This window comes from Artemia sp. Qi Xiang Cuo, chromosome 6 (genome assembly GCF_049724085.1).
Source record: "Artemia sp. Qi Xiang Cuo chromosome 6, ASM4972408v1, whole genome shotgun sequence".
In the NCBI taxonomy this organism is placed as follows: domain Eukaryota; kingdom Metazoa; phylum Arthropoda; class Branchiopoda; order Anostraca; family Artemiidae; genus Artemia; species Artemia sp. Qi Xiang Cuo.
Genome location: NC_142799.1, coordinates 42,520,920 through 42,536,693, shown reverse-complemented (window position 1 = coordinate 42,536,693; position 15,774 = coordinate 42,520,920). Strand labels below are relative to the sequence as shown.

The 15,774-nt window shown below is 35.7% G+C and overlaps 1 protein-coding gene across 2 annotated transcripts in view; it reads right to left on the bottom strand.

Moving 5' to 3' along the window:
- Positions 1-7,201: 7,201 nt before the first annotated feature.
- The window catches only part of LOC148951249 (membrane protein BRI3-like), a 51,508-nt gene continuing 42,935 nt past the window's right edge, over positions 7,202-15,774 (bottom strand). For both annotated transcript variants that reach the window (XM_089090201.1, XM_089090202.1), the window contains exon 4: positions 7,202-7,430. In XM_089090201.1, the coding sequence (XP_088946327.1) occupies positions 7,302-7,430 (129 nt within the window). In that variant the 3' untranslated portion in view covers positions 7,202-7,301. The remainder of the gene's footprint in view (positions 7,431-15,774) is intronic.

Sequence of the window (15,774 nt, the reverse complement as noted above, 5' to 3'; positions counted from 1 at the left end):
TGTAACCATCTAGTTTCCCGTCAGTGTTGACGCATCTTTGAAACGGATTTACTGAAAATCTATCAAGAGTAAATTATTATTTTGAGAAAAGATCCAAACCATTAAACATGGTAGTGTTGTTCTGTTCTTGAGTGCAGAATACTTAAAATATATGCAGAATGTAGAATGCATAGATCCTTAAAAAGATACAAAAATCTCATTTCACATATAAATACGATAACTTCATTACAGTATGATTAGCGGGCATAGCAATAAATTCCAGTTTTTCTATGCTATTTCTTCTTCCTCTTGTTGTCATATCAAACCTTAATACCTACAAGAAGTCGCCATCTATGGCTGCTCTCAGTTTGCACGTAGAGGGGGGAGGGCATGACGCAGCCCCAATCCCAACCATAATTTTAGTATTCTTGTAGATATTCACGAAGTTCCTGTAATTCTCATGTAAAGTGCTTGTTTTCTATTGTTATTATGACTCCCTCCCTCCAGGAAAAAATCATTCCTTAATGAAACGCATTTCCACTTATAGGGCTAATGAAGCTCTGATTTTTTTTTTTTTATGTTTACCTCATTTTTATCTTCAAATTTTGTTTCTAAATACTTGTCAGTAAAAAATTTAACTATTACGACAAAAATGAGTAATTTGAATAATTGTTGTGAAAAATGAACTATTTGAAAAGTATCACATCATATTTGATTAACCAAGTTTTAGTAGGTACACAGGTAAAAGGAGCTATTTGGGCCCAGCTTTCACAAGAAATCTCAAGGTCTTAACAGACTTACCCATCATTTCAAATGTTTTCTCTGCAATGTGTATATGAGTATCTCTTTTTTTGTCCGACTTAAAGTTTAAAGTTTTGTCTCCATTTCCAGGTCTAAAATTAGGTTACTGCGTGCGTCCCCCGTAAACCTGGATTTGTAGTAATGCCTTAGATTATCCATACTCAAGATATCACTTTTGGATGCTTACTTCAGGGGTCACTCAAATTAAAATTTCCATATAGGGAAAAGCAAGGCTTTGACTAAGGTAAACCAAGGTTGCTAGTTAAATTTGTACTAAGGAACAGACGAGCCTTCAACAATTTTTTAGGTGGTGGAGTCTGGAAAATAGGTTAAAGACTTATTTTCTGCCGAACATTACAAATTAATGTTTAGGGAGACTTAAGTATTGTATAGAGAATTTAGAAAGTGGTCCCTTCCCTCCTCATAATATTGGGATGAATCACTCTATCCATGGGCGTACGGAGGGGGGGGGGGGGGGTCAGAGGGGGCTGCTGCCCCCCTAGAACTTTAAATGTACTCTAGATATTGTTGGAAAAACTGTAAATAAAAAGCTGAAATGAAAAAAAAAAAGTAAAAAAATAAGATAATATTCAAATAGTCTTGGAGAACTTTATCTCCAATACAAGAAGATTAGTACTGAAAATTATTGATGACTTTTTGTAACTGTCTATTAATATAAATTTCATAAATATGACAGAGGTTTCAGGCAATATAGAGTTTTGTGAAGTGAAAATTTAAATTCAGCTTCCTCCCCCCGCCCTTCAACAAATGATTGGCTGCCTCCCCTAGACAAGAAGCTACGTACGCCCATGACGCTATCCACTAGAAAAGGTGAAGTTTAGTTACCTAGAAATGCAAAGGAAAAGTGAGATTTGATAATACTAAAGTTTCAGGAAACAGGGAAAAAAGACCATTGTGCTTTCAAAGTATTTGGACAAGAAATTTAAATTATGGATGAAAGGAATGGAACTAAGTTATTAGAGTAAAGGAAAGCATGAACATGCTCATAACTCGTATTAATATAATCATGAATCGGTTATTTGACCTCCGGAAGTTCCAAGCAGCTAAACACGGCCAAGTATTGTTCTATTCTTGATTTCAGGAATAAATCCGAGACATTAAGAGAGATCATATTTCACAGGCAAATGAGGTAACTCAATTGTGATAAGCTGCATAGCAAAAAATTGTTAGCTTTTGTAGGTTGTTTTTCTCTCTGTTCCTTGTGATAACAAATAGTACAGTTTCCAAGAAATGGTCACATACGACAGTGCACAGGAGGCATACAGGAGCACAAATTGAAACCCCCCAGGCAACAATCATCGTTTTTGTAAATATTCAGTAACCTATAATTCTCGTATGATTTAACCGTTCGTACGGTTTTAATGCTCCTTCCATTCCAAAATATATTCTCTTCCTAGAAGTTTTAGACCTATAAATTAAGACTGGTGCTTTTCAAGATGTTCTTGATTTTATTATTTGGGTTCTACTGGAAAGCAATATTTGCTATTTTCTACAATTTATGTGTTAAATATTCTTTAGTTTAAGCTCATCTGACGCTCGTAATCCTTAGATTACGCAGGAAACGTCTTCTCTGACTGTTTGTGCTTTAAAAAATTGGAACAGTTGTAAAAGACTTGTTTAGCGATTACCTTTGAAAAGGGATGGAAGGGGACTAGTAGCACCTTACTATAAAATTCTCGTCACTTTCACCATAATTCCGTGCAATTTCATATAAATCTCACTTTCTTCACGATGTTTTGAATTCTTCTTTTCCTAGACAATTTTTAAGTGATATATTGCTTTTCTAAGCAAGGTACTTTGCTCCTCAAACCCTCAGAAAATGGCGCTGGAGGTTTTGCTGCAATACATAACCTCCTCTTATTCTTATCCAGTTATCCTCATTTACATTAGTTTTATAGTAATTTTTTCCCTTTTCACTCAAATGCTCAAATGCTGCTTCTTGCAACAAAAAAAAGAAACGTTAAACAAATTTTTTGAGTTTTCAATGCATAGGTATGAATTCTATCCTAAAACTAAGATCAAGTAAAAAAAGGTACTGCTAAGTTGTATTGTATCCGCTTAATGAGAGAAATAGCGAAAATCAGATTTTGTGCTTTCGATTTGAATCCTTGATTTCAAGGGATTTGATGTATCATGGCCTTTCATTGCATTTCTTTTTTTTTAAGCTGCTTATCTTTACTTATATATTTTTTTGTTTAAGTGGATGGGTTTCTGAAGCTAAAATATCACACTCGTTTTTAATTCCAAGCAGATCCTGCAGAGATTACGATTCTAATAAGCCCTTATCAAATAATGTATGTTAATAAATTAAAAATATATATTCCTCGAATTGGTTAGACAGGGAAGTAATCATGTCTTGATAAAAACAAGAAAAGTTTGTCCTCTCTAGTTAGCTAAAGTTAACATCATTCCGTAATGAAACTGTGAAAAATGAATTGGAATGACACTTTCTTAATAAAACAAGCCTAAAAACTAGGTTCACCTCGGCTATGGCAAGGCAGATCTGTATTCACCAAAAGCAGAAACACTACTGGCCAGATTGCCCAAAATTTACGGCCACAGGCATCCCATTTTGGCGAAAGAATGTCTCAGTAGAAATTAAAAATTAAAGAAGTATCGCATTCGAGATGCTTTTAACCATGAAAATATAGAGGAACTGTGCAAGCCCACCCTGATTAAATTTTATAAATCTGATAAAGTTTTAAAGGCTCACTGAAGGTATTTTTGGTAGTTTCATATTAAGATGCTCTTTAAGCCCACATTTATTTCTATACATTTTAAATTTTTGGAAAATCAAAGTTTTTGAGATTTTAGACCAATTTTTGTCTCTCCATGACCAGTGTCATTTCAAAAACAACCAAATTCACTGACATAATATGATTTAATTAACGGAGTAGAAATGTGATGCTGTCAAATTATATACAAGATATAAAATATAGTAAAAAAATTAATAAGCATACTTAAATAATAATTATAAGCTCTGAGTGTGTTTTTACAGACCAATAAGTCTGCTGCACGTGAATACATGCATATATACTTGATCACACGTTAATAAGCTGCTAACGACGTCACAAATAATAATATGAAGGCCTAAGAATCTTCATTGGCAAGAGCCGAAAGGTAGTGCTGCTGAACGCAGTGACCAAAATGCATGGATGGAGTTGACGTATATATACAAGGGGTAAAGACCCAAGCTCATCATTGGCAAGGGGCAAAGGCCCAAGGTAGGGAGGAAAAGCTGCCAGTCACATATAGCCACTGTCCCACCTCCAAGAGAATTGAAAATCATCCCGGTTCAGGATATCTCTATATACGAAATGTCAATTAAGGTACGGCATGGGAACTCCATTGTGTAAATCATATGCTGTTTACAATATTGTTTTTACCCATCCTCGAGGGGCGCTAATTAACGAAAATGTTGGGGAATAAAGATTTTCTTTTTAATGAAGATACACAAAAAATAATTCTTTAAATAAAGGGGATTTTTTTGATTTCTTCAATGAAAATGAAAAAAGAATGTTTTTCAATTGGCATCCCCCTGATCCACTCCTACCTTAGACTATGGTCCGCTCTAATCCTTCTCTTGTCCATCGTCACACGATTTTGTATGGTATACAGAATTTTTTTTCTCGAATAAGAAGGGAGCTATCTCCACCCAGTACCCATATTACATGCTTCGTCCGAAGATACTCCAGGAATTAAGGGAGGTTAGAGACTAATCTCTACACCATCCCCTCCTTCTGTATTGATAATTAGGAGGATCATAGAAAATTTGGGAATAAAACACACTTTTTAAGGCTACAGATACCCTCCCCCCACCTACCTTTCAAAAGGTTATACTGTCCCTGCTCCACAATAACTAATTTGCAATTATACATCGCTATCATTAATTTAATTAAGCATCGAATGAATCAACTTAGTTAAACGAAGCTTTAAAATAAATGTCTGTATTAACCGTTGATTTTGTGTTGACTACTTGCATCATTAGGAACAAATGTGTCACCGTGCGGCATTGCCACCTCTGGAACTAAGAAGATCAAAATAAATTTTTCGATAATTTTATTTCGAGCGGCTATTTCAGAATTTTTGCTCGATAGGCTTTTAATCCTCTTAGAGCCAGAATTGCTGTTTTTGGCCGCAAAATGACAGAAAATCCCAATACATTCTGGGACAGTATTTTTATTTCTTAAAAGGGGTACTAGAACTTTAAATTTCCGTTCGAATAAGCCTTTTACCGATGTCCTTGAACCATTGTTTCGATAGGGTCATCCATGGGAGAAAAAAACAACAACAAACAAACAAATACAAATGGATCCATAGTCATAAATCTCTGAAAATACTTGAGATCATCTGTGTCAGGGTTTTTAAGGAGAGTTTTTCGATAAATTTTTTTTTAGCAGGTGGTTCCCCTCATTCATCCTTTCCTCTGTCAGTGCAGGTATCCATATGAATGTAGTCTTCTATGTTACGCTTAAAATAGTTCTGTAGTAAGGGAGCTGTCCTCCCACAGTACCCGTGATGCAGGGTTAGTCCCAAAATATTGCTCAGAATGAAGGAAGATTAGGGGAAAATCCTCATCCCCACCTTCTCTTTCCACACTTATCTGAAATTTCACTGAATTTCAGAAGATTTGGGCCTCAAAACGCACTTTTTGAGGCTTTAGATAATCCCGCCCAGAAAAATAAACTGGGCTCCACCGCATTGGCTGCCGCACAACTATACTAATGTACGTAATTGTTTATGAAGCGTCAACTTAATAAACTCAGTTAAATAAAGCTTAAATGGAATTGTCTGTATAAACCGTATATTATGTATAGACTACACAGAGCTTTAGGAGCGAATGCCCTACCTTATGGCATTATGGTCTTGAATCTTGGAAGCTTAACAAAATAAACTTTCGCATCACGATAAATAAAAGTTCAAATAAAATCCTTTCAATAGACAGTGATGATGATAACAGTGATAGAAATTTACAAAAATACCAGATATTTCGGTCACATGTGCAGTGACCGTCATCAGTAGTAAAACTGATGACCAGTTGATTTTATCCCTATCATCATCACTGTCTATTAAAATGATTTTATCCCTATTTGAAATTTTGTTTATCGTCATGGAAAGGCAGTGGGGTCTCCGAAATTATCTACGTCAAACCTTCACATATGGATTAATGAGGCTCCTGTAGCGCAGGTGCCGATCTCTTGATGCTAAGCCGGCAGTGCTATACATAGTTGTGGGCAAATCATCCAACGCTTTTCGTGTTTTTCCCTAGATTCCTGTAGGTACCCATTTGAGCAACTGATTATATGTGTTTGCCACTGAAATTCTTTCAGGGAAACCCTACTCAAACTTTAGGGAGTGAGAGCAGGATATTTGGAAGCTCGCAGGCCCCTCATACATAGGATAATTTCTGCTGGCTGTAAGTTTTAATGTTGTCCTTTACTTTCATTTAGACAGTTGTTCTTTTGTATTTATTAGTTTTAAGGGCGAAAGAGCCATCGCATGAAATTGTTTTGTTTTTTTTGTTGTTGTTTTTTTAGGCACAAAACGGCCAAAAACGTTGCTGCAGCGCCCTTGTTACTGAAAAAGAGCATTAAATGGCTGGGCACACGTAGCTGATTTCGGGAACTGATTTCCAGATCAGCGCCGATTTTAAAAGAAATCGGCGTCGATTTGAGCTTGAAAATTTTCTAGTTTTTGGTGCTGATTTACAAAATCAGCGCCGATTCTCAGCATAATCATCACAAAAAAATAGGGATACAAATAAATAGTCAGCCAGACATGCCTGCTGTTAGATACCCTACTACTGGGCTTAGAACTAAGCTGAGATCAATGACTTAACTATTAATAAACTCCAATTGACATTTTATGTCCGTGATTCTTTGTTTTGAAAATCTCGCGCAATAAATTTTTCTTTCAACAAATTTCTCTTACCGCTATCGTTTGTCCACTGATGCTGAAATTGGTTCCCGAAATCAGCTACGTGTGCCGAGCCCTTAAGATAAACACAAACCTTCCAGTTTATCAGATAATAGTTTATTCGTTTTCTTTTATAGCAGTTATCTTTTTTCTTGTTTCTTTATGGACGTTTTAATTTGTTTAAGTTAGTTTTTCTTCATGTATTCCCCTCTACCTTTTCCTCCGTTAATAAATGCTTTCGGACGTAACAGAAATAGTCAATTTTATTTGTGCCAAAAAATTTATTGTTTTTTTTCTTTCAAAGTTCACCGTTTTATTAAAAGTTTGACCCATTTCTCAATATTTGTATGTCCTTTCAATGGCGAAATGTGTTGGTGTTAATGGGACAACACAAACTTTCTTTTCTTTTTCTTTATTCTTATCAAATCTGGAAATAATGTAGATGCTTTCAAATTACAATTTCTTCTCTCAAAATGTCTAAGGCCCTAGTACGAAATCTTTATTAGAAAACAAACCCGGCTAAAATTTATAACATGAAAAGATTGATTATAATAGAATAGTCAAATGAAAACACTTCATTCACTTCAGGTAGTAAATCCACATGAACTGCAAGTATTGACTCGCATTAATAGACAGCACAGTACACCAAGTGGGAAAAAAAGGATTGCTATGAATATAGCACAACAAGGAAAGTGACCAACCATCACACCATTCTGAAAAAAAAGTAAAATCAATAAGCCGTATGTGGCTGCAAGCACACAAAAATACTCATTTTAACTTAAATACGACAAACACAAACTCCAAATCTTAGTGTATTCCGACTTATTAAACTACATATATTGACGTACACCAGGCTTTTCTTATATCATATTAAACATCAACGAAAATAAGGTTAGAACTACAATGGTAATGTTCCACTCACTTTTATGGTATCAAGCAGGAGATAGCGGGGCCAACTTTTGTTCTATAAGACAGGCAATCCAACATGATGGAGTTCCAGGTTTTCTTACGAATGCTTTTGACTAAAACTAAATGGTTTTTGGCTCCTGCATAAGGAGCTAAGGCTTACGGATAACAGCATATGATCCTGGAGGAAGAGTACTCAAAAATCCAACAACTTTTTTAATTAAAGAATGATTCTTATCCTTCGTGCCGTTGATGCTAAACGAACATAAAGTTAAGTCAATTTCTTAACTGGCTATAGACTGTTATCATATAGAATCGAATATAAGCATCTCGAAGGACTCGACATTTTATAGAAAATGATGCATAACTGCCTTGACAATTAGTACACTTACGAGCAGCCTGGCACGAAGAATCACACGACGGTTCTTGCTCCCCTGCACAGCGGGAAAAACGCTTGGGTTTATTGCAAAAGGTCATCAGGTGAGTTGGTGACTGACAATTGCGACAACACATAAAAGGGGACTGGAACCAGTGGTGTCAATTATCGAAAGTGTAGGGAGAGGATGCATTTTACAAAATCTGGCCGGAGGATAATTTTGTTGTTTTTTTTCGATTTTTTTAATGGAAATGCCAAAATAATGTTAGTTTTCAATGAAAACACAAAATCAATGAAAATCAATCATCGATTTTGTGTTTTCAGAACAATAGTCAATTAGTTTTAGTCAGAAGCGTCCGTAAGAAAATTCGGGAGACCATCATGTGGGATTGCCTGTCTTATAGAATAAAAGCTGGCCACACTACCTTCTGTTGGTTACCATGAAAGTGATTGTTTACCATTTGTACTTCTAACCTTGTTCTCCTTGATGTTTATATCCCTTGTAATAAACAATGTTTACGATGTTTCCGCAAACAATGAGCTAAAGTCCTTAGTGTCAAAGGACGAAAAGAAAGGTGATTAAGCTAATTTACCTTTGTTCATAGTGATTTTCATCTAATCATTGGGTTGAATGAACTAATATATTATTTGCATTTTGTTTTCAAATTTGTTTGTGTATGTGTCTGGTGCCAGATTCTTTTTTATGTAGTAGTATTACTTCACTTCTTAAACGTGTTAAAATCCAACTAATTGTACATGGTACAGGCTTGTCACTGTAGCTTGTTCTTTAAGTAAAGTTCTTTAATACGTTCAACTTCCTGAAATCCTTCCTAAAGTTGATTATCCGCCAAATCATTTTGGTTTTAAGTCGTGCGTAGGCTGCCAACATGCACATCGTTTGCTAGCACATAGAGATGGTTCTAAAGTCCGTTTTTGTGCACTAGATGTCTATAAAGCTTTTCATGCGGTTCACCAAAATCAGTTGAGTCATTGATAAGTTCCTCTGATTTATTTTTCCTTCAGTTCTTGTATGCTAATTCATATTTTTGAGTTAGGTTAGGGGGGCACTTTGTTGAGAATATAACCATTCGTTTCTGGTGCCCGACGACATGATGTTCTGTCACCATACCTCTTCAACGTGATTCTGTTCTTTCTCGTATTACTTCCTCATGTTTTACGCGCCTGACAGATTGATCTTACATTGCGTATACAGATGATCTCTTACTTATTACCCGTGCTAATTTGAGCCTAGTAAAATTGATACGGCTGATTTCTAAGCCTTCTGAAGAAATATGCCTGAAACTGAACACCGTAAAGTGTGAATGTTTAGTTTTTAATATTAAACGTTGAAGCAGTGATTTGGATTGCTGATAATTTTCAGTTAAGCTTGTTTCTTCGTTCCGTTGGCCTAGGATCAATATTTGCTCTTTCGTTACTAATATCCGTTCTAGTGTGCTTCCTGACGTAAATAAAAATAATAATAAAAAATAAAAAAAAACCTTGAAGCAGTCTGTGCAAAAATAATCCCAAACCGAGGCCGTTTTTCTTCTAAGGATGTTAAACTTTCTTCAACGGTTTGTGGCCATTTTGTTCTTTTCTATCTCGTTTGGGCCCATGTTGGAATGCTAGTGGCATGTAGGATATAAAAGATTTGTATTTATATTACTACAAATATTCATTGTATCTGCCAAAACGGTATAGAAACCATTAGATTATTCGTAAGTTTGGGGTCAGGGATATATTTCCTTCATACGAAAACTTGTTTTTGAAGTTGAGAGGTGCCTACGATGAGGTCCTCTTCACCCTGTTATACAGTTTTTCTAATCAGACCTGACACTGAGACAGTTGCTTATATGTCTTTATGTTTCTTTTGTCTTTTTGGTGTTATTTACTCCAGTTGTCTTTGTCAGAGTTATATTATGAAGTTGTTTTGTGTGTCTCTGTATTTTTCTTCCATTAAAGTGCAATTTCCTCTGCTTTATCGTAAAAGTGGGTTAAAAATGAATTATTATTAAAACTTATTATATGATTATTACAAAACTTCTTATATCTGCATCATTATTTGAATTCCCTCCCTGTCCACACTGGAATACCCTAAGCTACTCTCCTAGGTCCTTCTTTTCAGTTATGATTGACAGCCTTGCTAAGGAACTTCCTGGTGACCTAATTTTTCGATGACCTAATGGTCATAGAAACATGCTATAAAAAATAATGAATAACTCTATGTAATGGGTTACTCGTTACATGACCTAACCTACCCCTAATAATGAGTAGCATCCTCAATGACTGAATATGATGCCACGGACTAAGACGTGACATTCAACCATACTCACTGCTTAAAAACAATAGTTCACAAACGCTTAAGTACAGGAGAATGACGTTTTGCCGTCGTTTCTCAATGCAGTACTAAATCCTTGTACGAAAAATTTCCCCAAAAAGACTACTGACTGCAGTTACCGTTATAACCATGATAGAAAAGAAAGAGGGCAGTGAAATTCAAAAATCAAAATGTTGTGCTGTAAATTACAAATTTCATAATTGGCTTCTAATCTCGATTAAAGTATTTATCAAAGACTTTCTTAGCCTAAGGGTAACAATTTAACGCTGTCATTGCAAAATAGAGGTCCTAAATAAAAAAAAAAAAAATATGTTGCATATGGTACGTAGACGAATAATTAAAACTTTAAAGTTGAAATTATGGTTTGAAGGTCCTAAAAACGAGAAGAAAGCACATGACATAAATATTCCACAACGTATATCTAATATTGTATAAAACTGTCATCGAGGGGTTCTAAACTGATAAATCTTTAAAACAAACACGCAATAAGTAAAAGTCTCAAATATCATTAAAATTGGTATTTATGGATTTTAAAATCATAATTAGCCATGATACTTTAAAGTCATAATATTTTAAGATCTTTTTACATTTCTTTTTTACATGTAAATATGAGACCAAAGTCGTGCTATGGATTTCTGAAATCAAAACAAAAGTGTAATCTACAAGTTTCACACTTGACTTTTAATGTCCGACACTATACAGTTCACATAGACAGACAATACACAGCATACGTGTTTCACATTGTCCTTCCGATAGTCTTAACGCCGTTTTAACAAAGTGTTGCTGAAGTCTAAAACATTGAGTAAGTAAATATTTCTTACATATGATGTTTGATCAACATTAGTGTTAATATTCAAAGGGTTTTAGAAGTCATGAGTTATAGTTTACACCCTAGGGTAGACTTAAGATAGATACCCGAAAGCGGTTTTAGGCCTCATAATCTGAGGGGGAGGTACACCGCAGGAGTTTAAAAATGTAAAATGGAAGGAATTCAGTGTCATAAGTCAGAAAACTGGGGGGATGGGGTAGCTGCCCCCCCCCCCCCCAGCCAGGCCTAGAACCACAACTGATGATACCAGTGCAAGTTTGTGGTATGTCATTTTTCTGCAGTCCTACAGTCTTAGTGTTTCAACGTAAGACGAGAATTTGGTTTCTTTCGATAGTTGAGATTTATAGATATAGTTTAGATTGATAGTTAAGATTTATCCATCTATCGAATTGAATTTTTTTAGGTTTTCCTTTTTTTAGATTGACAATAAAATGCAAAAAGGTTGATGAAAAGTCCAAAAATATGGTAAATTTCTATTTTTCTAAATGGAGAAAGGAGGAATTAAAGTTTTAATAAAATTTAGTAATTTTACTAAACTAAAAAAGGCAAGATCATTCCTCAGAAAAAGTCCAAGCAATAGCAAAAATTCAGGCTTGATGAATGGACAGATCCGAAACTAATTAGTCCAATCATAGGCAGCGCAATAGCGCTGCCCAAGTAAAGAACGATGTTGGCACAATGTAATATTTTTTTTTTGTTCTTAGGCCGGGGCACTTCGTATCAAAGGAATTGTAGTAGCAACTTTGAAATGTGCTCGTTTGATTAGAAATTGGAATGGCTAGTTCCTTTTTTAATAATCGAAAGAAATTGGAAGGAAAGTAACACCCCTTCCACGCCCACCATTTCCCAAAACACATCCAATAAAAATTTTGAGATAGCCATTTTTTTCAGCGCAGTTGATTTCCAGACAGAAATTATGTTTTTGTGGAGGACACTTCCCCATATCCATCAGGCCAAGGGTTTTAAGTTATGTCCTGGGGGCATATAAGTACGATGTTGGCACAATGTACTATTTATTATTTTTTTCCTTTAGACCAAAGCACTTCGTATCGAAGAAGTTGTCGTAGAAACTTCGAAAAGGGCTCATTCAATTGGAAACTGGAGTGGCTAGTGCTCTTTTTAATAGTCGGAAGTGATTGGAAGGCAACTAACACCCCTACCACGCCCACCATTTCCCCAAACATATCCAATCAAAATTTCGAGATAGCCATTTTTTTCAGTGTAGCTGATCTCAAGATAGAAATTATGTTTTTGAGGAGGACACTCCCCATCAGGCCTCAGGGCAAGGGTCGTAAGTTATGCACCGGGGACATTTAAGATTTTTATAGAAAGTATTGTCGTAGAAACTTCAAAAAAGGCTCATTCGATTGGAAATTGAAACGGCTAGTGCCCTTTTTAATAGTCGAAAGTGATTGAAAGGCAACTAATACCCCTTCCACGCCCACCATTTCCCTAAACAATCCAATAAAAATTTTGAGAAGCCATTTTGTTCCACGCAGTTTAAAGTTCAGGAAATTTTACTTTTGAGCAGAACACTCCCCCCACGGTCTTCAGGGCAAGGGTACTTTGGCATAGTACCACGGTCCCTGGGGCATATAAGATTTTTATTGAAATCTTTGTCGTAGAAACTTGAAAACGGGCTCATTCGATTGGAAATTCAAAGGGCTAGTGCCCTTTTGTAATAGTCGAAAGCGATTTGAGGGCAACTAACCCCCCTCTCACGCCCACCTTTTCCCCAAACATATCCGATCAAAAATTTTGGATAGCCATTTTATTCAACGTAGTGGAAAGTTTTGGAAATTAGGTCTTCAACGATGACAACCCCTCCCCCCCCACACAGCCCTCAGGACAAGGGTTGTAAGTTATGGCCTGGGGGCATATAAGGTTTTTATAGAAAGCGATGTTGTAGAAACTTCAAAAAGGACTTATTCAATTGGAACTTGAAAAGGCTGGTGCCCTTTTTATAGTCGAAAGTGATTGAAGGGCAACTAACCCCCCTCTCAAGCCCACCATTTTTCCAAACACAGCCAATCAAAATTTTGAGATATCCATTTTGTTCAACGTAGTTGAAAGTTCTGAAAATTAGGTCTTTTAGAATGATAACCCCCTCAGAGTCCTCAGTGCAAGGGTTGTAAGTTATGCCCTGGAGGCATATATGGTTTATATAGAAAGTTGTTGTAGAAATTTCAAAAAGGGCTCATTTCATTGGAAACTGAAATTGCCCTTTTTAATTGTCGAAAGTGAGTGGAGAGTAATTAACCCCCCTCTCACGCCCACCATTTCCCCAAGAACATTCAACCAAAGTTAATAGAGAGCCATTTTGTTCAACGTAGTTGAAAGTTCTGGAAATTATGTATCTAAGGATGACAAACCCCCCAGAGCTCCCAGGGCAAAGGTTGTAAGTTATGCCCTGGTGGGCATATAAGGTTTTTATAGATAGAGTTGTCGTAAAAACTTCAAAAGGGGCTCATTCAATTGGAAAGTGCCCATTTTAATAGTCGGAAGTAAAAGGAGGGTAACTAAACCCCACTCACGCCCATCATTCCCCCAAACACATACAATCAAAATTTTCATATACCCATTTTGTTCAACGTAGTAGAAAGTTCTGGAAATTTGGTCTTTGAGGATTACAACCCCCCAACCCTCAGGGCAAGGGTTGTAAGTTATGCCCTGGGGGCATATAAGGTTTTTATAGATATAGTTGTCGTAAAAACTTCAAAAGGGGCTCATTCAATTGGAAAGTGTCCTTTTAATAGTCGGAAGTAAAAGGAGGGTAACTAAACCCCACTCACGCCCACCATTCCCCCAAACACATACAATCAAAATTTTCATATACCCATTTTGTTCAACGTAGTAGAAAGTTCTGGAAATTTGGTCTTTGAGGATTACAACCCCCCAACCCTCAGGGCAAGGGTTGTAAGTTATGCTCTGGGGGCATATAAGGTTTTTATTGAGAGCGTTGCCGTAGTAACTTCAAAAGGGCTCATTTGATTGGAAATTGAAAAGGCTAGTGCCTTTTTTAACAGTTGAAAGTGATCGGAGAGCGACTAACACCCCTCTCACGCCAAAATTTTGAGATAGCCATTTTGTTTAACGTAGTTGAAAGTTCTGGAAATTAGGTCTTAGAGGATGACAACACCCTAACAGCCCTTAGGATAAGGGTTGTAATTTATGCCCCGGAGGGCATATAAGGTGTTTTTAGAAAGTGTTGTCGTAGAAACTCAAAAAGGGGTCATTCGATTGGAAATCGAAAGGCCTAGTGCCCTTTTTAATAGTCGAAATTGATTGGAAGGCTTGACATTTTTATAGCAAAGATTGATGTGGGTATAATGTATTATTTTGTTGTTGTTGTTGTTGTTTAGACCAGGGCACTTTGTATCGAAGGAGTTGTCGTAGGAACTTTGAAAAGGGCTCATTTGATTGAAAATAGAAAGGGCTGGTGCCCTTTTTAATAGTCGAAAGCGATTCTAGGGCAACTAATCCCCCTCTAACCCTCCATCATTCATTTTACCAAAGTGTTTAAAAACAAAATATTGCTGCGAGATTAAATCAAAATGCACTGTGTTTATGCTAATTCCCATTAGGACATCTCAGCAGTATCCCAAGAACGATTGAGGGTATTATGTTCAAACGTTTGGGGCTAGTTTTGCTCTTAAAATTTAACCAAATCAAAATAGCGTAAGTGTATGCAAGCTATCAAAGAAAGTAAACAGATTTTTTTGCGACTGGTATCAAGTTCTCCATTTCAGGTCAACTAGAGGAGATATGAAATAAAATTAAACATTAGTATTTGTATCCATATTTTTTGAAGGGTTCATGCAGTTAAAAATTGATTAAAATTCTTTCTTTGAACTCAAATAAAAGGCCAAACTGTGAGGTCTTAAAAAAATCAAAAAGACTTAAAAAATTACTGTTCTTTTTCCCAGAAAAGACTATGTCAATATAAAACGAACAGAAATTAATTAAAAAAAACTTTTTTCCACAAAATAAAGTTTTCAAAGAAAAGTAAAGAACTCCATTAAACAAAAGTTGAGCAAAAATAAAGTAAAATAATCTACCAAGCGTGAAACTACCACAAATCATCATGGATAAATAAATTAAATCCAAAACGAACAGAAATTACAATAAATAACCGAGTCAAACTCAAAACGAGTCGAAATTAACATAAGTTGGGCTCAAAACCCCTATGCCTTCCCAAGGCCAGAACATAACTTGCACTTTACCGAAAAAAATACAAATGAATGTGCATTGTCAGTTTAATATACACATATTGATATTTAGTAATCAAAATGTTAATATTATTTGATTTATTAAAGTTATAAAAGTAAAAACATTTATATTTTTTAGTAAAGTGCAAATTTTGTTCTGGCCTTGGGAAGGCATAGGGGTTTTGCGCCCAACTTATGTTAATTTCTGCTCGTTTTGAGTTTGACTCAATTAATTATTGTAATTTCTGTTCGTTTTGGGTTTCATTTTTTTATCGATGCTGACTTGTGGTAGTTTTACGTTTGGTAGATTATTTGATTTTATTTTTGCTTATTTTTGGTTTAATCGAGTTCTTTACTTTTCTTTGAAAAACTTATTTTGTGTATAAAGTTTTTTTTTTTA